The sequence below is a fragment of the Salvia hispanica genome, chromosome 5 (assembly GCF_029641045.1).
Source record: "Salvia hispanica isolate PSC_SH4W2 chromosome 5, Shi_PSC_v1, whole genome shotgun sequence".
NCBI classification, from domain to species: domain Eukaryota; kingdom Viridiplantae; phylum Streptophyta; class Magnoliopsida; order Lamiales; family Lamiaceae; genus Salvia; species Salvia hispanica.
Genome location: NC_142696.1, coordinates 44,660,260 through 44,683,244, shown reverse-complemented (window position 1 = coordinate 44,683,244; position 22,985 = coordinate 44,660,260). Strand labels below are relative to the sequence as shown.

General features: G+C 33.0%; 2 protein-coding genes and 1 long non-coding RNA gene across 3 annotated transcripts; all 3 read left to right on the top strand.

Moving 5' to 3' along the window:
• The first annotated feature begins 5,778 nt into the window (after positions 1-5,778).
• On the top strand, positions 5,779-7,838 carry LOC125186471 (uncharacterized). The gene is made up of 4 exons (XM_048082840.2): positions 5,779-5,962; positions 6,481-6,704; positions 6,790-6,853; positions 7,187-7,838. The coding sequence occupies exons 2-4, from the start codon at positions 6,526-6,528 to the stop codon at positions 7,475-7,477; spliced, it is 534 nt and encodes a 177-aa protein (XP_047938797.2). The 5' UTR covers positions 5,779-5,962; positions 6,481-6,525; the 3' UTR covers positions 7,478-7,838.
• Positions 7,839-12,958: 5,120 nt separating this feature from the next.
• LOC125190933 (uncharacterized) lies at positions 12,959-13,889 on the top strand. The gene is made up of 2 exons (XR_007170999.2): positions 12,959-13,307; positions 13,650-13,889. It is a non-coding gene; the product is annotated as an uncharacterized LOC125190933 (long non-coding RNA).
• A 5,390-nt stretch (positions 13,890-19,279) lies between these two features.
• Positions 19,280-20,288, top strand: LOC125190283 (LOB domain-containing protein 41-like). Its single transcript, XM_048087549.2, has 2 exons — positions 19,280-19,515; positions 19,599-20,288. The coding sequence occupies exons 1-2, from the start codon at positions 19,332-19,334 to the stop codon at positions 20,054-20,056; spliced, it is 642 nt and encodes a 213-aa protein (XP_047943506.2). The 5' UTR covers positions 19,280-19,331; the 3' UTR covers positions 20,057-20,288.
• Positions 20,289-22,985: the final 2,697 nt, after the last annotated feature.

The window sequence follows — 22,985 nt, the reverse complement described above, 5'->3', positions numbered from 1 at the left end:
ATATTATGCACATGTAATTTACAACTAACCATTAAAAACATTTTTTAGAACAATAAATCTATGTGACCAAATTTTGTACAACCAAATTTTTATTTATTTGACAAAAAAATAGGTTTATTTATGAATTTAATTAAAATATTAGATACATATATAGTACATGGAAAGTGCATAATATTGTGGTTATATATTTATGATTTTTTATAATTTTTTTATTTTTTTAGAATTATATATGTAACTAGTGCCTACTTTAATTCAAATTTTAAAAATAATAGAAAGAAAATTCAAATATAAATATAAAAAATGAGGTTAAAGGCTAATAAGTCTTTTTAACTTATCCACTTACTATATTTATAATTTTAATATATAACTAATACATCAAATTATTAATATAACTTTATTTTGCTTGTACAAAATTTGGTTGTTTATCATCGCTTTTTTAGAAATCTACTTTTCAGTAAATCTCCAGACGGTAGTAACTATTGACGTTATACCGTTCAATTGAAACTGTTACAAATGTTGGTTGAGTCTATTGACACATTGCAACCTTTTACCACAGCTTAAATGTATCCAATAAGGCTTTATCATCCATACGTCGATTAAATTTTATCTTTTGTTTCTTGATCATTCATATTTAGGGGTGCAATTTACAAAATCTAATAAATTAGTATAATTGTTATTTTTGCTCTTCTTAACATGTGCAATACTCTGTACATAATAATAAGAGAGAGGTATACGTGTACTATTAGTTACCTTAGTACAACAACCTTTATATACTAGTACATGTTAAATATGAGGCTAAATGTCTCGGGATTGAATCAACTGACCTTTAAATTCATGTTTATTTGAACATTTCAAACCTAAGCCCAAAAACCTTTAGTCTCATTATGATAGAGACCTTTAAATGCTTTAAATGATAATATCTAGTGTTTGAATTGCTTGTTAACTATTTTGTTAGGCCCGCTTAAAATAGCAAAGGCCCGTTGAATTCGGGCTAAAAGGAGCTGTTTTACTATCGTATAAAATTCAGTGATAACAATCTTGGTAACTTTATTTCAAGTCTTAAACTGTCTTAAATTAATATAGCCTCAGATTTTGGAAATATAGATAAAATCAGAGGATTGTTTGGGAATTTCACACTATAATATAGTACTCCGTATATAGCAAATCAAACATGTGATATTAGCAACATTATTTACTTTAGATAATATATCATCAATTCAAACACCATAAATAAAATTATAAAACCAAGATAAACATTGTTGCAAAATAATTATGCTCTTATGTAGATGAAATATAAACCCCAATTCAAACACATCCTTAATTTATATTTTTTAAACCGGTGAAATATAAGGTCAAAGATCTCAGATTTAAAACCATAGGGGAACATTTTTTTAATATTTATATATTCACCAGTCCATAAAAAAGAGGACGATTGTTTCAAAACTAAACCAATTCTGATTTTCAACTTCTCATGAAAATCTAAACTTTAACATCAAGTCCGTGTAGAAAACCTAAATAATTCATTTCGAATTAAAAAAAAGACATTATTAAGATACGGTTAAGTCTATTCTGTTGTAAATTCATATAGTACTATTCAAATGTTGGACCGGTATGGTTTGGGTGTTTTTTCTCTTCATCTTAGCAATTTTCATACCCAAATTAAATCCAATTTACTTATTATTAAATTTTAATATTATTCGGTGGTGAAAATGAATAGCCTTCCTATTTGTAGACTTGAAGCTATGGATTGAATTTCGGGTTGTGATTAGTTAGTGTAAAGTAGGATTGGTTGGATTAGGCTAAGCGAAACATAAGCGCGTTCCTCATATTCATAATTTGCAAACCAGCTGTTTCTTACTAGTACAATTTAGGTGGGTGGCGCCATGTGCTGATTTACTATACATTTTGTTGAAATTATGCAAACCCAATAAATGGAGAAAAACTACATTGGAAATGTGACAAACATTATGAAATTAGGCATTAAATGTGACCAACATTAGTATGGAGTATTATAGTATTAACTGAAATAAATAATAGTACTTCATCTTAAATGAGACATACGTGAATTAGTGTTCATTTGCATATAATATTGATCTAAAAAATAAATATAATTGAGTGATAAAAATGAAGAGAAACGTAAACGAAAACAGTCAAAATAAATCAAGTATAAAGGGTTTATATAAAGTCTCATACCTTTTTAAAAATTTCCCTACTTAAAAAAGATGCCAATTTTCCCATTAACCTTAACAATATAGTGTCATGGAATTTCCAAATGTGCACCAGCAAAGATGAATAAAAGTCCCAACTAAAATGGAACATTTTCTACTTCATAGACAAAGATTCCTTTGTGTATAAGACATGAAAGCGATTGACAATTTGGAAAAAAAGTTCAACAAATTAACACTAATTAGTTGATAATTATGATTTCAATTACTTTGAAGTTTGAACATGATATTTTCTCAAGGGAAGACGATTTTAAGACTTTCAAACAATGTGCGTTTCAATTATTTAAATTAGGAGATTGATATCGCAAATAATTTATAATCTATCTATATATAGATAAAATAAATAAACGACCGCATGAAGCAACCTATAAGTTTCGTACATGTATATCAATTTCGTACGAATAATTATTTAATATTTTCAGCAGTAAGCAGGCATGCATAATGGGCCACCACACCATACTAAATTATTGATAGCATCACGAATCAATTGGTCTTGGTCTTGATCTTGATCTTGATCTTGACCTTGTCCACACATTCAAAGACATCTTTCTTATAAAAATAGAATCTTGAATCAATTAATTTTCTGATTAATTTTATAAATTTTTAGAGCTAGACTAGTTTAAAGTAAAGTCAAATGACCAAAATAAAAAATAAAAAATCGATCGCATCAATTTTCGGTCGCAGTGGCAACATCCGTCTAGCCTGGCAGTTGTTTTTTGGTCTTGTAGTAGCAAGAGCGGAGCCATAAATTTGAAAGGAACGAGACCACGAATTTTGGCCCAAAACATTAAGTTTTAAAAAATGGATCAATAACAAATGAAAATATCGCCGAAGTAGTCCTTTTTTTACAATTCTGTAAAAAAACTAACGGTCAACGTTAATTGCACAATGACATGACTGATAATTTTATGATGGAACCGTAAAAAAAGGACCACTATGACAAGGATTTCATTTGATATGCACATGTCTTGATTGTGAGCAATATGAGTTATAATGTAAAATTGATAAAGTAAGAGAGAAAGAGACAAAAAATTAGTTGTTAGTTGAAAATAGAACCACATCATTACAGGAAAAAACTTATTCTCTCCGTTTCCTATATACTCCCTCCGTCCACGATTAAAAGTTTCATTTCTAAATGGCGCGGATTTTAAGAAATGTTAAGAAAAGTGGGTGGAAGAAAGTTAGTGGAATAGGGGTCTCACTTGTATATATTAGTTTTAAATGATATGTGAGTGAAATGAGTTAGTGGAATGTGAGGTCTCTTTACCATTTATGGTAATTATGAACCGAGACTCTTATTCGTGGATGGACCAAAATGGAAAAACAGGACTCTTATTCGTGGACGGAGGGAGTATAAACTTTCAAAATGACACGAGTTTTAATGTAAAATTGGTAAAGTAAGAGATTAATTCTATAACAAATAACATAGATTAAAATAACAATACGATTTAAAAAAAAACACACACGATAATGATAGGCACTAGAGGCTTCACGTACCCCGCCGGATAGGAACATATGCTAGAATTCCACCCAAACTCGGTAGAGAATGGACACTCCAAAAGTGCCACCTGACCAGGTCATTAAGGCATTACTTGGCCATTCAGCCGGATGGTTCGTGCAGATCCAAAGCAATGATTTCCACCCAACCTGGTCATTATTGGCTTCACTTAGGCAACTAGTTCGGTAGATTTGTGCCATAGCTCCACCCTGCCAGGTGATATGTGCAGAATTTATTTCGAAGCTTCGTGATCCAATTGAGCTCAAGTATAAATATCATAACTAGGGCTTGGTTTTCATCACCCACCAACTTATAGAGAGAAAGAGCAAGACGAAGTTCCCCACTCATCGAAGGGTTGAAGAACACATTTTCGAGCAAGATTCGAACCTTTCTAAGTGTACCAAGGTTAAGGTAAAAAACGGTTAACTTTTGCTCTTTTTTTATGGATCTTTTTTAGTTATGTACATGTTGGATCTTTTTTTTTTCCGAGCCTTTACCTTTTGACTACTACTTAGTATCGACAATAGGTATGTATGAAAAAGTCTCTAAAAATATCAAATATAGATATCTGTTGAAGTAAGGAACCATGGCATATACGTTTGGAATAGATTCCATTTTGCGAGAGTTGAAAAAGCATTATCTCATTGAAAGGTCTTATATATTTGTCCTTTCTCTACGTATTTCTTTAGTCAATGACTATATTTCTTTTCACGCTCATGTCACATCGAGGTACTGCAGAAGATAAATCAGCAAAATTCGATCTAATTTATCATAATCGATAAATTAACATGTTGGTTAACCATATTGAAACACGGAAAAAATAACGAGATATCAGTTGACATAGGACTTAGATATTGACTTGAAATAGTAATTATTGTTATTGATATCATAAGATTCACCCACCTTATATTTTCTTGCTTTAAGTTGGCTTCCCTTCATTTAACCACGAGTCTTTACAACTCAACTTAAATATTGGTGTTCTGATAGCGATAGAGATTGGCTCGTGTTTTTATGTAGTGCAATAGTCTATATGGATACTCACTCTTGCATGCATTTGAGTGCACTAACATCATACACTTATGGATATAGTTTAGTCTAATTTAAGAAAGTAAAATTTTTGCATGGCCCGCACCGAAGGTTGGTGGCCCCACACGTGTCAAGTGGTCAACATCATTTCATATGCTCGCTAGTGCCAAATAGGTAATATTCGATTAATGTCTTTTGCTAAAAGCGCAACACCGCCTTTTTTAGGTGACGTCATCTTCAATGCCAAACTAGATTTTCTCCGTGTTTTTGTCACCAACGTCAAGTCGCCTCATGCACACAACCATGCAACGTGGTATCTTTATGCGCGACCCCATTCCTGCGTCGTCCGACTCTAGAGCCGCCAATCGTGTGCTTTAGTCCTCAATACCAATTAGGTCAATGCCAAGCTAGATTTTCTCCACGTTTTTGTCACCAACGTCAAGTCGCCTCATGCACACAACCATGCAACGTGGTATCTTTATGCGCGGCCCCATTCCTGCGTCGCTCGACTCTAGAGCCGCCAATCGTGTGCTTTAGTCCTCAATACCAATTAGGTTTGAAACTATACACAAATGAAATAACTCCAAAAATATAAATAACTATCTAAGTACTTAATAGTTAAAATATCAAGTTTCCTAAATTATTCCTAAAATATATGTCACATATAATAAAGACTAATTAAATTTGAAATGCTATTGAATAAAGCACGCAAAGACTTATCCCCACCATCTCTCTAATGGTTCGAGCCACTGTCATGATAAGAGTAACGCCTCAAGATCTGCTCTTTTTTTTAAAATTTTTTAGCAAATATTGAAACAATTCAATTCAACTAAACAAAGCGCTCCTCTCCTTTATTTTAACTCATTTATAAAGTGGAGTAATAATCTCTTTTATTTTATTGCAGCCTTAAATCAGTAGTTGTCCCCCACGCAATCGTAATAAAATAGTTGGTCCAAAAATATTTTAGGAGTACTATCAATTTTTGAAATATTTTTATATCTCACCTTCAATCAATATCATGTGTATAAATTCAACCTAGATAGGCGATTTCAACCTTCTTTCTCATGCCCTAGTCTAACCGTTTATTCTACCATCTATTCCGTCCCTCTGTTTTCCCTTTCTTCTTATTTATTTTCTCTTTTAATTTTTCTCTTTCTTTCCATTAGATTCCTCCTCATCGGGAGTGCTTCTTAATTCTGTATAGCTCGTTCAGGTAATAACTCTAATTATCTCTTTGTTGTTTAAAGCAGCTGCTCTGTTACTTGGCATCTCACACATATTTTCTCAATTTACTTAGTAAGTGTCTTTTATGATTTTAGTTTTGGAAGATTTGCTATAAAATTTACAAAATTTCATTTCTTTCAGCTTTTTTTAAATCAGGATTTTCTTGTTCTCGAGTTCATCTTTTTTTTTTCTGGGTTTTCTGAAATTTCAAGGGTAGCGTGTTTGATCTGTTCCCAACTGTTAAAAATCAAATCTTTCGATGTTTCCAACAGATCTATGCAGTTTTCTAATTTTTCTTCCCAAATTATTAAAAAAAATATATATTTTCAGACAGTAACTGCTTGTCTGTGTGCACAAGTCAATAAAACTCCGCCGGATCTAACCTTGAAAAATAAATAAAACAAAGAAAAAACTAATCTTTAACACCAATAGATCTACTCAGCTTGTTAAATCATTTTAATTTTATTTTGGGTCTGAAAAAATAAATCTCCTTTTTCTTGTATACAGGTGTAAATTTTTTGTTGTTGTGAGAGATCTCAAAGAGATTTGAAAATGAACCACTGTGCAATTCAGCAGAACAGCTATGCTGCGTGTGAAGAGATTTGGGCCACCGCTGCCGATAGATCCATGGAGAGGAAGGAGACCGTGGTTTGCCCTAAGCCACGGCGACTCGGCCTAAACCGCAGCACTCTTGATCCAGCTTTTGCTACACCCTTGAGATGGCAATTTAGGTATAAAAAAATCTTGTTGTTTTATTTAATTTATATATATGCTCTTGAAATTATTTTTAACTTTTTTTTTTTTATTTTTTTGCAGCCATCAACAAGAGGATTATGATGCAAAGGCTGGAAATGAGCTACTGGACATAATTCTTGCACAGGTTTGTTTCTTTTTTCCTTTTATTAGTTTGCAATATTATGTACAGTATACCTTCATTTCTTGAATATATGGATAAGATTTTAGAATCTTTAGATAGAACAACTTTGTATAGCTTTGTTTATATTTTTTCCAACCTATAAAAATTGGCCGTGTATTTTTACTACCTAATTTTAACTCTATCATCATGTTACAAGTTGTGAGACTTGCTAGATCTGTGACCCAAACTAGTAAAAATTATTATAGTTAGTCCTAACACATTACTCAATAATCAATTGATAAATATATTGTTAGATCCAACGAGTGTTCTAATCTGATGATATACAATGAACTGCAGGGTGGTTCGAGTTCGGACCAATCCGCTCGACAGGTAGCCTCGTCGCCCCCATTTTTTTCCGGGTCGCCGCCGAGTAGAGTATCTAACCCGCTAATTCAAGACGCTCGTTTTGGAGATGATAAAGTCGTCCCAGTCCCGATCCCCTCATCCGGGATGGCGCCATCGGCCTCCTCCTCTGCCCGCAAGGGATGTGTGAGGTCTAATTTTGGCAACAATCCAGCCGTCCGGGTCGAGGGTTTCGACTGCCTGGACAGGGATGGGCGCAACTGCAGCATCCCTGCCTTGGCTTGAGAAAGAATGAGTACATACATAGTGAGAGAGTGAGAGAGAGTTAAGAAGGTTTGAGGCATCAAATTTTAGAAGAAGAACAAGAGATTGGAAACAAGAGTAACATTTTGATCATTAGCTTACCTCCTACATGTTGATTTTGTCGTCTATTAATGTGTATATATATATGATGTCATGCAATATGTATGTAATTAACCGAGTTGAGGTGAGTTGGGTCGAGTCTTTGTAAGTACATGAGAATGAAGTTATTGAGCAATGAAACAAATTAATAACTAGGGAGCTCTCATCAATGGAAATAACCCCTCTTTGTAATTGTGTAAGTAAGTGATGAGAAAGGGGGATTTATCTTGTTTTTTTTATTCAATTCGTAATATATGTTTGATGTTCATTTTGGGGTTAGTTTGGGATTTTGCAAAGGAGAACGTGTATAAATGGATATTAATAGAGTTCTTTAACTTGTGGAAATTCTTGCTTTATTTGAGAAGTTATTGGCATGCAATTTGTGTCTTAAGTAATTATTTTTTCTTTTCATGCTTTGAAATTTGAATAGAACAAAAATTTAGTGGGAAGCTTGTTAACTGTTGGACATTTCATTTATGTGAGGAGTACTATACTTTCTACTGTACTAAATTTTACTTCTTCATATGTCCACAAAATAATGATAACATTTGTCATTATAGGTTTTATAATTGAGGCAGAATTTTTCTAACTCAAAATTAAAGCAATGTATATTTAGTGTATTGAGTAGATAGATAAAAAAAAAGTAAGAAAGAAGAAAAAGTATAAGGAATAAAGTTGAAAGAGAATTAAATTGAGAAAATAAAATAAAAGTAAGAAAAATATTTTAAAATAAAAATGATTCAATTATACTTAAAAAAAGTGAATAAAAAGAGGTAAAAAGAGTAGTATAGTTAGTAAGAGACAAAAAGTAGAGATTGGACATTTCTTAATCATAGCAAGAGATGGTGATGTGGACTAATTGGGACCTTTGATTTTTGAGGTTCATTGGATTTGACATGTTGTGGACAAGAAGATGAGAAAAGTCAACTATATAAAGGAAAGCTTATACTCCACATTGGTCTACCAAATATAATCACATTTTATTTTGATTAAATTAGTGGAACGTGAATCTCATTTTTGTATATTAGCAAATACTTTCTCCGTCTTGTTTAGATGATATGTTTTTCTTTTTAGTTTGTCCCAACTAAAAGAATATATTTCTTTTTTTGGAAACTTTCTCTCTCCAATTAATACACCCAATTACTTTTTTGCATTCCTATTAAAATATTCATCTTCATTTCTCTCTCTATTTTAATACTCACACCCACCATTTCTCTTTCCAGTTAAATACTTTAACCAATAACTCCTAAAATCTCGTGGCGGCTAAGAAATGTGTCATCTTACTCGGGTCAAATGGAGTTATAATTAGTGAGTGTAACGAGTTAGTGAAAAGTAGGGTTCGACTTACCAAAAAGAGGAAAAATTAAACAAAGTGGATAATATTTCGTGGATGAGTTAAATGGTAGAGTGGACAAAATTTGATGAAGTAAATAGTATTACTGAGGTTGGGAAAATTTACATGATTTGTCTTCTCCAACGGCGGAATAGATGCCCACTCAAGTTTTGTGAAACTATTGAAAATTAAAACGGCTTTAAATTAAAATTTATGTTGCTCACAATTATTAAAAGTGAATAGAGTATATAATTATATAGGGTAGGGTTGGCTTGCAAGTTGTAACTATTGTTGTAATTTTATATTGAAGACTCAATAGAGCTTGCCTCTCCAAAAAACAAAAATTGAAAAGAATTGAAGGTGTTTTAGTCGGGTCTAAAATTTGTGCATAAAGCATCAAAATACCGTAATATTGTCTCAGTTAAAGTGACTTTTTTGAGAGTTTTCATCTAAATGACATGTTTCTTAACAAATTTAAACTTTATGTATTCTCAATTTGACTCAATAATGAAAAGGGACTTCACATTTAGATGGGGCGGTTGAATTATTATTTAAAAGTAATGCCTGCTCTTTGTCCATCTAAACATTCGTATTCCTCTAATACGAAATTGTGAGCAGGAAACAATACGAAATTACTTACTTTGTGAAGATAAAATTAATGGTAATTTTAAAATGTCTATACTTACTAAAAAGCAACCTAGAGTAGATAATAAACTTACTTTATCAGTTGTAACAAAAATCACAGAGTTTTAATGAAGAGGGTGTAAACAATAATATAAATCAGTGATAAATCATTTTCTCTAGTGTTTAGTTGAAGGAAAACATTTATGCTTCAGTCACGAGCAAAAATGTGATTTGAGAAGTTATATATGGCCCACAAATGATGGTGGCCGATATGAAATTATACGTTGTGGGCCGAAGAATTGAGCCTATATATGAACTTGAGATTAGGGCCTGGATATTTCTCCAAAAGATGGGCCCGATTGTATGTATAAATTTATGTACATATTGTATTCAACGAGGAAAAAGTAGTTGAATTATTATTAATAGAAAATAAAATATCACATTAAATAAAAAAATTATCATAAATTAACATAGAAATTAATTTTGATTGACAATCACAATGAAATATAAATGTAGATAAAAAGAACTTACCATGGAGTATAAATTTATTTAGATGACTCATGTCCAAAATTGAAAAACATAATCATTTCTTTTCGTAAACATAGGAGAAGTGAGATATTCTAATTACTACTATAACTAAAATAAAATAAAATAAAAGTAAAATATAAATTCTAAATACAGAAAAGCTAAAATAATCATTGTTACATGAAGTGGTGGTGGCCGCCTAAACACCAAATCTGAGGAAGAATATAAAATTTTTAATAAAAGATCATCTTGGATGTCAAGTAAAATTTTCTAAATATAGTAAGTTGTCAATTTGAATCCACTATTAGAATCAGATATTTAGAGCTTATGCAATTCATTCTGTGGGGGTAACGCAGATAAGATTTGTTCAGAAACTCATAGGAGTTTATAATAATTAATTGCATATCTAATTTATACTACTTTATTAAAATTTTACATATATTCTAATTCAACTAATACGACAGGCTTAATCATTTCTTTTTTCTTTTTTTTGAATAAATTCTTGTTTATTATACTTACTATACATGTTTGCAAATTATATGGAAAAAATATTTTGCAATTCGTTAATATACGGTGAATTTAACATAGGAAATGATTATTGTCCGAACACATCCCCTTGTACCGAGTGGACTACGGCGGTATAGAAAACATAGTTTATTATTTAAAATATTTTATTATACTAGTACTATTAAATTCATAAATATTTTGGGCCTGAGATTCAACGCATAATGTAGGGAAAGTAGTGCTTTAGGTTCCAAATAGATTGACTTAATGCAGATATCCTGAGCTCACCTCCTCGGACATCATGTTCCAAATATTCAAACCACTTTTTTCTCTCATTTTTACCATAATCTATCAATATATATAGACAGAATGAATAAGTGGGATTTGGGAAAGAGAGATATATAAACAATGAATAGTAGTAGTAGAAAAAGGGGAAGAGACATTGTCACAAACGATAAAGATGCGACAGCACCCAAGAAAGAGGCAAAATTGGACGTGACAAAGGCGGTGGAGGAGACGAAGGAGGGCGTTGAAAGGCTTTTCGCGGTGGAGGAGGCGGAAGCGGAGGTGCTGCGGTGGAATGGTGTGGATGAAGAAATGGAATGGGCTAGTTGTTGGTTTCCATTTTGGGAGGGGCAAGCTCCCGGTGATGCTTATGAAGCTCTCTATGGTGATGTTTGGGATTATGATATTTGGGGCTTAAGAAGCTAAGTGCCCATAACTTTGCTCCACAATAACAAATGAGAGAGAACACTATGCACAATAGTATCTAAAAAAAATTGTTGAGTTTTCAAAGCTGGTTTTGATTAATTCAATTTCATATAATTGGAACCTTAATTGATTTTCTTTGTCATGAGGAAGAGAAACAGTTGGACAAAGGAGAGAGAATTACATGTATGGTTAATTATATTTCATGTTGTATGGGTAATTATATTTCATGTTGATTGGTTAATTAAGACACTGATGCGGAGCTGCCAACACACGACCCGCTGCATCTGCTCTCCCACAGCGGAATGTGGCTTCTCATCATTGATTTGAGGATTATAGATATCTAACTTATTTGTCAATGCTTCTTATATTAATGGAGTATTTCTATTAATGTAAATTGAGTAAGTATAATAAGTTCATTTTTGGGATTTTCTAACAAGTTCTTGAATTGCATAAAGTTTACATAACTACTATTTAAACTTAAATCCGTTTCTCCCAGACTCGCCCTTACCTTACTAAAAATAAAAATCAACACAAATACATAAGTATATCATCTAAATTTGTGTAGACATACACATTTTTAATTAATTGAGTTGATTAGTTGACAATTTAAGAAGAGTTAACAAAATTTGAATAAGTACCAAATAATAATACTCCCTCCGTCCCATTGAAGATGATTCACTTTCCTTTTTGGTTTGTCACAACCAAGATGACCCATTACTTAAAATAGAAACACACTTATCTCTACTTTATTCCCTCTCTCTTACTTTACTCTCTTCTCTTTACACACAAAATATAATTGCATAAAATCCTGTGCCATCCAAAGAAGGGGTCATCTTCCTTGGAACGGAGGGAGTAGTAATTAATAATGACATGTCATAATAAATAATAATTAAATTTAAAGTATAAAGTGAATATGTAATGCAACTCAATTTTCAGTTATGGTGTTACCTATTTTTTCACCAGTTTGATTTGGTTCACATAATTAATGGAAGAGTATTCCCTCGGTCCTAAAAAATATAAATAATTTTATCATTTTCAATCGTTCCCACAATTAAATTAAGTCTAAATATGAAATTTTTAACCAATTATTTCCCACTAATTCTGAAAATAAATACATACACTTAAAACTAATGTATTCTAAATACATAAAAGTTATAAATAATACTCCTAAATTCGGTAGTAGTAATAAAAAAAGTCATGGTTGCATTAATTGGTCGGTGGCCGCCTAAACACCAAATTCGGGAGAGAAGATTATCTTGGATGTTCTAAAAATAGTAAGCTGTCACTTTGAATCCGCTCTTAGAATCAGATTTCTAAAGCCTATTCAACTCGTTTTGGTAAACGTAACACGGATAAGATTTGGTATAAAATTCAGATTTAATTGAATATCTAATTATTTAGATTTGTTTTTATGATTCAGTTAGTTCGACAGGCTTAAACATGATTTAGGAGTACAATGTTTGCAAATTATAAATGTTGTGTAATTCATTACTCATGTATGTTGAATTTAACTTATGTCCGAGCTCATCGAAAACGGTACTGAAAATAGGATATAATTTTATATTAAATGAATAAAATATTTTGATCCTTAGATTCAACGCATAGTGTAGTGAAAATAGAGCTTTAGGTTCCTAATAGATTGACAAATAAAAAGATATTCTCGTGAAAGTCGAAAATTGCAATTTGTAAAGATGAGCTCACCAACTCGGAGACCAAGTTCCAAATATTCAAACCACCTCTTCTCACCACTATATATAGAGAGAAAGTAAGTGAATAAGTGGAGAGAAAAAGTGATAAACAATGAATACTAGTTGTAGCAAAAGGGGAAGAGGCGATAAAGATGCACCAACACCAAGGAAAGAGGCGAAATTGGATGCGACAAACGCGGCGGCGGAGAAGAAGAAGGTGCTGCGGTGGATGAGGAAATGGCATGGGCTAATTGTTGGTTTCCAAGTCATGCTTATGAGTCTCTCTATGGAGATGTTTGGGATTATGATATTTGGGGCTTCAAGGAGTGTGAGACACATATACTATAGTATCAAAACCATATATAGTTTTTCTGAGTTTTATATGAGTTATCTTTGATCAATTCCATTCCATCTAATTGGATCCTAAATAAAATTTCTTTCCTCCTTTTCCCTCCAGATTTAGATCCCCTGCTATGCTCAAAGTCCCAACAAAATATGCTGTTCTACACAGCATAATACTTTTTCCTTTGTTGTCTCTTAGCCAGTTCAAGTAGTTTAATTTTCTACACAACTGTAAAATGATAGAGGGAGAGAGGAAAAAAAATCAAATACAAATCTCAATGCAGTACTCCTTATTTAATTATTCAACGTCCATCTTTTTATTTCATAGGAGTACAGGGCAGTTACATGACTACGATCGAAAGTGCAATTAGAGGGGAAGATCGGAGGCGCCGCCATGGCGTGGATCCCCACCTTGAACCACAAAGCATCCATTATCGAATTTTGTTGCCGTTTGATCTTCTAAATAAATCTTGCTCTGTAAATAGGAATAGTGTACAAGATTATTTGTGTGTGTGTATGTATATATTCGTCGGAGACTGATAACGTCAGCCACAATCTTTGCTCTCAAGAGGTTAGAGAGAGTGCAGCTAAAAAAATACAGATACTGACGACCAAACTCGTATCAACCTCTGCCTCTCTCTTCTTTCTTTCTGTAATTTGTTCTCTTTAATGCCAGCCTGCAACTACAAATACATACACTGAAAATTACGTGACCAAAATGCCCTTTGAAGGCTTAAGGGCGTTTTAGTCATAAAAAACATGATACGTGACTATGTTTAACGTTAGGGTCTTCCAACGATAATATTTTATTTTAGACATGTAGTGTCACAATTAATGTTGGAACTTATATGAAGAGCTGTGAGTTTAATGGTCAGCGACAGAGTGTTCAAAAATTAAAAACCCTCAATCCAGAAAATCCTCTGGACACTGGGTCTAGGAACTCAAAGAATTTTGAGCTACCTGTCATTGGGCACACAATCGCTACCTTAATCTCCCTTCAAAACTCTCAACCCACTTTAGCTAAAATATTAGTACAGGGAAGCAGGGATCGAATCCACAGAGATGAATGCGTAAATAAACATGTTCACAGCCCTGGAAACTATTTTTGGCTGCTGCCACGCAATTTTTGGGGTTGAGACTTACTTCCTAAACTTAGGAATTTAAAGAACTTATCCTAACAGCTAGATCTAGATGGGATCTTTAAAGCATGCATAAACCAGAATAAAGCAAGACAATTACTGGGCCGAGCAAAAAGCTTTCTAAACTAACCTAGACTTGGGAAAAATTAGACGTGGGGACCATTCCCCCAAAATGACAGAGTACGACTGTAAAACTGCAAAATAACTAACCTAAAGACAAACTAATATCGACATCATCTTCTCCAACTTTTATCATGAAACTACCAGTGAAAAACATAGCAAAGCGAAGATCGAAACAAGGTGAACGAAATTAAACCGATAGAAACGAAGAACAGGTAAAACTAATGCGGATCTACGACTACTAGACGAGCCAAACAAGAATGCAGAATTTAAACAACAAAATCAAGCGAAAATAAGCAGATCCATCCACGGGACGCTTAATCCACTCCGGATCCAAGCCATCCACAACAATCAAACATCATTTCCACCTCCGATCCTCACAAGTTTACGTAGATTCAACCGATCAACAACAAATTTCTTACAATCCAACTCCAAACTCAAATCAACCAACAATAATCAGCAAATCAAAACCACAACACAGCGATAAAGTAAACGAAACAAAAGTAGCGACATCCATTGCAAAATTCGAAGTATTCAACGACAATAACGAAACAGAGCCGAGCCTCGAACAGCGAGGACTCGGAAAGTATGAAAAGTAAATAGGAAAACAAATGATAATTGTTTCTTCGCCTCCGTAGAGACGGTGTTGCTCCACAATTAAACTGAAACGTGAACCCCTGTACCAATTCCCCGTGAAAGTGTGTGTAGAGAAGTGGAAAACTAAGCTAAGAGCTTAAAAGTGATGGAACCCCCTCTTCATGTTGATCGCATGCTCCTATTTATAATGGTTAGAGCTTCTAGACTGTTCCTGTGTTCCCTATTTTGCCCTCCAATTTGATGCTCCTCAGTCTAGTAACTCTTCCTTCTTCCGCTCATTTTCCCTGCCAGCTTCTCCATCCAAGCAATCTTCGTCTTCTTCCTGGGGCTGGCGATTTTTCTACACACCTAGCTTATAAAACCTTGTTAGACCCATGAAATCACAGAATTTTACCCCATAACCAGTGCATGAAATTAGCTTTATCATTATACTAAACTAAAATATAAGGTGAAAATGTAAAGGAAAGTGAGTTAAAAAGTTATTGGAATATAAGTCTCATTTTTATTAATTGGTTTTATGGGTCATCTTTTATTGCTTATAACATCATAATCCAAAATCAAGACCAAATCTCCACCCTTAAATTTTAAAATGAGTGGATGAGATAGAACCTTACAAATTTCAATAAATAGTAGACAAAATATCAACAAAAGGGTAATATCGTCATTATGTTATCATATGATAATTTTTGTGAATGTTTTTTTATATCAACATAGTGTATTACAAATATCAACAATATGACATAAGAATACCAACACTAATATAAGAAAATATCAACACATATTTATTGAAATTTTTACATGGTTTTATTGAGATTTTATATGCATTATATTGAAATTTTTTTGATATATTTGTTGATAAAAATCTGATTATCAACATTTACGAAAACTAAAATAAAAAATATCAAATTTTATCATCCGAATGTCGTCGGAACATATGCAATTGAGATCTCGTTGGAATCCTTATAACATTATCTTTAATTTGATATACTTTTTGCGAAAAAATAATAAAAATCGAGAGTTACGTAAACTTAAAGTTTTAAGATAATTTTAATGAGAGGGAATTGACATTAATACCCCTTATTTTATTTAATAATTTTCTTAACTAAAAATATAATTCATGTGGCATTATTTTAACCACTAGATCTTCTAATCTAATGGATAAGATTTGGTCTTAATTTGAGATTGCTAATTAGTTAGCAATTGATCACTCTCCTTTGTTTTATAATTAAATGTGAGTAAATAAGTTAATAGGATGTAAGACCTACTTATCATTTATGGTAAAAGTAAAAATGAACAATTGTTGGAGAACGAATGGAAATGACAAAAATGAATAATTAATAGGACAGAGGGAGTAATATCAAAGGGAGCAGCTCTCATAAATCAAACGCTATTTAGTTGGGATATACTATATTTTATTAGGCATGCACAACTATATATTTATTTAACTTACTAAAACAAATGGGCATAATTTGTACTACCAATTTTGAGAACTTCAATAATGGAAATGCTACTCCATTATGCATAAAATCTCGTGTCGCTAAAGGAACGAGTCATCTTCTTTAGAATAGAGAAAATACTATTTTAGTGGACCGATGGTATAATTTTATTTTTGCACAACTACTGTACGATAAATTTATAGAGGTAATTAGCAAAATAAAAATTGAACTTTAGCACTAACAGAAGACTTTATGATTTGGAAGTGGCTATTTCGATTGTAAAATGTGGAATATGAATAAATAATCACGACTTCCATCTGATTATATTTTAATGTAACGATTAAAGTAAAAAATAAACACAAATTTTATGTATTCTATCTTGTGATGCATAACTGGAAAATCTAATATTCCTTAAAAAAAATCCAAATCAGAATCACATCTTTATGTTGGGCTTAAACAAAGGATTATTACAAGCCCGATATAGTATGATTTATTTGGGCCTTTGTAAATGGCTTAATGCGCAATGGATCGTCTATTTGGGCTACTTTTGACTTCAGCAGGTGGCCTGTTCTTCTTAATAACGTATTGTTACTGTTTTTTACTTTGTGATAATACGTTGACCGTCTATAAATAATTAGTCAGATTATTAATTTATGCTTACAGGAAAAAAAAAGTAGTACTACTACTACTCCATAATTTATTTCTTTTGACATTACAAAGTCAATCTATTGGGGGAATTTGTCAACTCTCTTTAAATTGAGTGTGTTCCACACTTGTACTATATTAATCAATTTTTGGGCGTATATTCCACTTTTTATTTATTTATTGATAGGATTGGAATGTACTTTTTGTTAAAGGAAATTGAATTGTATTACTCATTAAAAACAATATCCCAAGAATAAAAAGGAAAAATGACAAAATCAGCAATCCAATAATATGGTTGCGAGTAGTATATAGTTCATCGTATTTTTTGTGTTACAAAACAGTCTGTCTAAAAAAATATCTAACTAATGGTACTCCTGGTACATAAATATCTAAAAAATAAATAAAATAAGGACTTTATCTAAACTTCTTATAGAAAAAAAAGTAGAAACTAGAAATCAACAAACAGCACACATTAGAAATATTATCCATCAATCTTTGTAGCGATCTTATCAATTAATCTCTAAATTACTCAACTGTTCCATTGAGAAAATCTACACACATGATTGGCACTATATAAAATTGAAATATTCAAAGGGCTCAGCCGTCATGGAGTACGCCATTCAAACAACACCAGTTCACCACAGAACGTGGTGATGCAATGCATCATTTCCTTACTAATTATAGAAATACATGTAAATACAATTTTAAATTGATAAAGTGATTATAATGATTAGTAAATTACAAGTAGAGGCACCGGAAAGAAAAGTTGATATTCTCAACATTTGTTGGAGATGGAAAATTGGAAACCACTAGCCCAACTCAGAGGGCGCCCACAGTCCGTACATTAACAGCGAAGAAAATATTAAAACCTGCCTCTTTTTTAGGAGATAAAGATATATTGTGGGAAAAAGAAAATTAAATTCATATTTTTGCGGAAAATATTGCTCCTGGAAAAAGGGATGTGGCAGTGCTTCATTTCGTGACTACATTTGGAGAGGCTGAACTGGTATTTTATTTATAATTCACTTATAGGTTAATTACTTAGTTATAATAAACGATTAATTCAATATTTAACTATTGATACTTGATAGGAATGCATAATTGCTTTTTGTATAATTTAAAACTATAGTAGTACAAAATTATTACTGTATGTATATATGTAAGACGTAACATTGTATAAACTATGGATTTTTTTTCAAAATTCTATCCATATAAAAAAATGATTGAGAATTTGGAATCCTATGTTTCTAAATATTTTTTTTTGTATTTTGTTTGGAAGCCATCCAATATTTACCAGTGAGAGTCATCCATTTGGTGCTGTAGCTCTGAGGCTCACACTTGCCAGTCTGCTACCATCTACATAACATTTTGTTTTCACTTACAATATCGTTGTACATATGTTGAAACTTATACTATTAACATATGACAAAATTCAGCTGAATTAAGAAACTATATCACGGTACACTTTGGATCGCTGCCAAGTTGTACTACATGAAACACTTTATAATCGTTTTTTCACATGATATAGGAAAAGAATAGAATTATGAATTAAGTGGTGTCGCTCGTAAATTTTATGAGGGTTAATTATTGGTTGAGTCCCAATTTTCAACATTTCAGTTTTACACTTGAAAAAATTTCAACTTTGGATCCTCTTTACAAAATAGAGCGGCGCAATAATATGTCAGTCTCACCTGATTAGCGTGCATTTAAGGTAAAAACTCTAAAATATACGAATCCATCTAATAATCCAGTGGGATTATTAGATTGGAGATATTTTCTAAAATCATATGAAAAGATTTGCAATAAATTAAGCAGCCATTTGTAATTTTCTAGTTTCATAGTATTAAAAAAGAGTAATATTATACTCCAAATATAAGTGTGCTACTTTTCCTCCGACTGGCCTCAACAATAATAGTACAAAATTAAGGTGCTTGGTCGACACGACATCAAGCATATCGTGACTACATCGTATCATCAACCCAACCCCTGCAATTGCAAATATAAATACCCTTCTCTCCCTCCTCTCCGCATCTCTATAAACCCCTCTCTCTCTCTCTTTATATATAAAAAAAAATGAGCTGCAATGGCTGCAGAGTCCTCCGCAAAGGCTGCGTCGATAACTGCACCCTCAGACCCTGCCTCGATTGGATCGAATCACCCGAATCTCAAGCCAACGCCACTCTCTTCCTCGCCAAATTCTACGGCCGCGCCGGCCTCATCAACCTCATCAAATCCGGCCCCAACCACCTCCGTCCAGGTATCAAAACAAAATTCGATTCAATTTTCATCTTTTTTTCAACTAATTTGAACTAGTATCTGATTTTGGAATTTCGTGATCAGAAATTTTCAAGTCGCTCTTGTACGAGGCCTGCGGCCGGATCATCAACCCCGTCCACGGCTCGGTCGGCCTGATGTGCTCCGGCGACTGGCCGCGGTGCCAGGAGGCGGTGGAGGCAGTCCTCCTTGGCAAGCCGCTCGCCGCCTCCGACAGCTGCGACATCCGCCACCTCTCCAAGGACGCTCGCCGCGGCCGGATCCGGAGCAGGTCGAAGAGGGACGCGGAGAGCCGAGCCGACTCGTCGTATGCGGCGGCCGAGGCGAAGTTCACGATCACGGGATGGGATGAGGTGAAGAGAGCGCGGAGCCACGATTCGTACTCGGTTGAAACGGTCGAGCCGGCTTTGGTGAACCGGGGTGGTGTTAAACCGGAGCCCGAGGAGATCGGGCTGGAGTTGACCTTGGGAGGCCCGAATTTTGTCATGGGTGCAGTCATAGAGATTTCCGACGCTCAAAATTAAATTTACTAGTACAAAAAACCCCAGTTTTGGAGGAGTAGTGTTTTTTTTTTTTTGGGAAAACAAAGAATTAATGTAGATTTTAGAAGAATTGTAGTAGTAAAATGCATGAAGTATCTCATTTTTTGTTGGGAAATGAGGTAGTTTTCTAGCAAGAATTGGGGAGTTTTAGTGTATATTTGATTGTGAAATAATTGATGTTTTGAATATAAACATGATGGCAACTTGTAATGTTGATGAATTACTCTCCAATTTCATTGGCTTATTATTATATTCGTAAAGCATTATTATCTAATGATGTTTCCGAGTGGAACCAGTGGAGGTTTTTAAGTGTTCAATTAGTAGTAGTTAGTTAGTTAATTAATTAATCAAATAAAAATAACTGCGGGATAACGCTAAGTTGATTCGTTAGCTAGATAGATACAAAAATGTCTACGCGCATTTGGTAGAAAAAAGGTGAATTTCAGTTAACAGGTTTAGCAGTTTGTTATCGACAGATGCCATTCATGCAAGCTGCTTTTTTATTCCTAGGTTTTCACTTTTCATTCTTGTCATCTGTCAATATTACTTCCTCCTTCAATCATTCGAGATTATATGTCACACTTTGACTCATAAAATTTTACAAAAAAATTAAAAGATATGTTTATAAAAAATGGGTTCTATTTTTAAGAATTAGTTTTTGTGGAGTAGTAATAAAAAATTCAACTGTAGTTAAGTTCGAATTTGAACATACCACTAACTCTTCAATTATGTTGAGACTAGAGAATAATAATATGACATGGGTGAGTGTAGCGCCCATCTGCTCGCACCCATCTTCTCCTCTCATCTCCTTAACTGCCACGGTGCCAGCTCCTCCACCCCGGTTCAATCCGCTCATCTCTCAAATAGTTTGTGAATTCTCTTTTGGTCCCACTTTAAGAGTCTCATTTGAGTTTAGCACGAGTTTTAAGAAATGTAAAAAAAAATGGTGAAAAAAATAGTGGAACTTGGATCCTATTTTTATATAGTTTTGTAATAAAATGTGAGTGGAAAAAATGTCAGTAAAATGTAGGGCCTTTTTACCATTTATGGAATATTTCAACCGGGACTCCTAAAGAAGGACACCCAAATATGGTTAACCGAGAGTCGAGACTCCTAAAATGGGACGGAGGGACTAGAGAGTGTTGCATAAAATCGAGTTCATTATAAATTTTTTAACCTACATATATTATCCGTATAAAAAATGGATCTTGATTAAAGAAGGGATGTTTCCTAACAAGAATTAGCCAGTGGGTTTTCCTATTATACCATTAATGAAAAGAGAGGCGAGAAAATGTATCGAAAAAATGAAAATTTGACTAATTGAAGGGAGTTGACAATTTGTTATGTGATAAAATAAATCAAGCAAGAAAAACCATGTTATTAGTCAATTATAAAAATAAAAAAAAAGTCATATGAGCATCGCTTGTTCGTCGCATATAAAATTTATGACTCTAACATATAATCTAATTTTAATTGTCATTTGACTACGATTTTAAGTAATACTATTATCCTATTAAACGATTAAATATGTCGGCAGTTTGTATTTAACTCCCTTAACCAGTCAAAAATTGTTTAATGTATAAAGAATTATTAAATTCTGTGTTCAGTTAAAGGGATCATACAAAGAAGTTTTCTCGAAATTTTCTCATTTGATTAATCCGTCTGATGACTACACGGATGACGATTTTTGCACTAGAAAGTGATCTATCTAGAGCATCTTTCATTATTAAATGTTAGATTCTAGTTTAGTAGTATAAATTTTTATTTTATTAACTAAAAGAAATCAAGATTCACTATGCGAGGACCCTAATTAAGATAATGTCACAACCACATGTGGTCCCACTAACATTATTAAGTAAAGATTGGCTAAATTAATGCTTAAGTAATATTCTTTCGCCTGAGCAAGTCGCCACATACCTTTGATATTATTTATAATATAATCATTAGCAAAATACAAACTAATGACAGATATTAATGCTAATTTGACCATTTGTAATTGGTTTTCAGGAATTGTGGGCCTCAACAAACTAATTAAAATTATAAGTTTAATATATCATGATTCATGACTCTTCAACACAGTCCGAGCCATGGCTATATAAGTACATTTATTGAAAATGAATTATTTTAATGTTATGGATCAAGTCAATTTATAATTTGAAAAGTTATTTTATTTAATGAAATCATGCTGATCATTTATCCACTCCAATTACATAAAACTTTATCCTTGCATGGCGGATTCACACACACGCACACATCAATAAGTAAGTGTATTGTAATCGAATAAGAAATTAGACAAAAAAAAAAGAAGAATAAAAGAAACCAAGACATCATGTTGCAATTTCTAGACAGGTGGCTTTTGGATATGATTTTAGGAGAGCGTTCACAGGTAGCCGCGAAGGGTTACTAATTAAACAATATTAAAAAACCTCTAATCACATTCTCACTCGCAAAAGTTGCCACTTTAATTTAACCTCAATCATTGCTAATTGTTAACGGATTTGGATAATTCTTGTCAAATTACTAGAATTTTCCCTTTATATAAATAGTCAATGTCATTTTAATAGTAGAGAATTTCATATTCTTATAAGAGATTCATTAGTGAAATATTTATGCTAAAGAGCGGCTCGAGATACATTCTCGTAGTGAGTCACTAGCGACAACACGTTAATCAAATCATGTGTTTCTTTATTGTGCTTCCTGGTTGTGTGTGCAAATTTTCAACTAATATCATGACTCATGAGTTTCAGGTTCGTAGGGAGCAATCACAAAAATAGGCAATAGAAAACATTCAATTGACAATTTTGACAGATAGGATTTTGGCTTTTGAAATATGCAGATTGACGATTACCGCTACGATAAATACGCTTACTAGCCATTGGGAGTTCCTGAACAAAAAGGCGATGAGTGCAAT

What these genes read in the sequence shown, in the direction of transcription:
- LOC125186471 (XM_048082840.2), top strand. Translation starts at nt 6,526, where the DNA reads ATGAACCACTGTGCAATTCAGCAGAACAGCTATGCTGCGTGTGAAGAG. An exon ending in CCCTTGAGATGGCAATTTAG is followed by an intron (nt 6,705 to 6,789) that starts GTATAAAAAAAT and finishes ATTTTTTTGCAG; the next exon opens with CCATCAACAAGAGGATTATG. An exon ending in TGGACATAATTCTTGCACAG is followed by an intron (nt 6,854 to 7,186) that starts GTTTGTTTCTTT and finishes AATGAACTGCAG; the next exon opens with GGTGGTTCGAGTTCGGACCA.
- LOC125190283 (XM_048087549.2), top strand. Translation starts at nt 19,332, where the DNA reads ATGAGCTGCAATGGCTGCAGAGTCCTCCGCAAAGGCTGCGTCGATAAC. An exon ending in CCCCAACCACCTCCGTCCAG is followed by an intron (nt 19,516 to 19,598) that starts GTATCAAAACAA and finishes TTTCGTGATCAG; the next exon opens with AAATTTTCAAGTCGCTCTTG.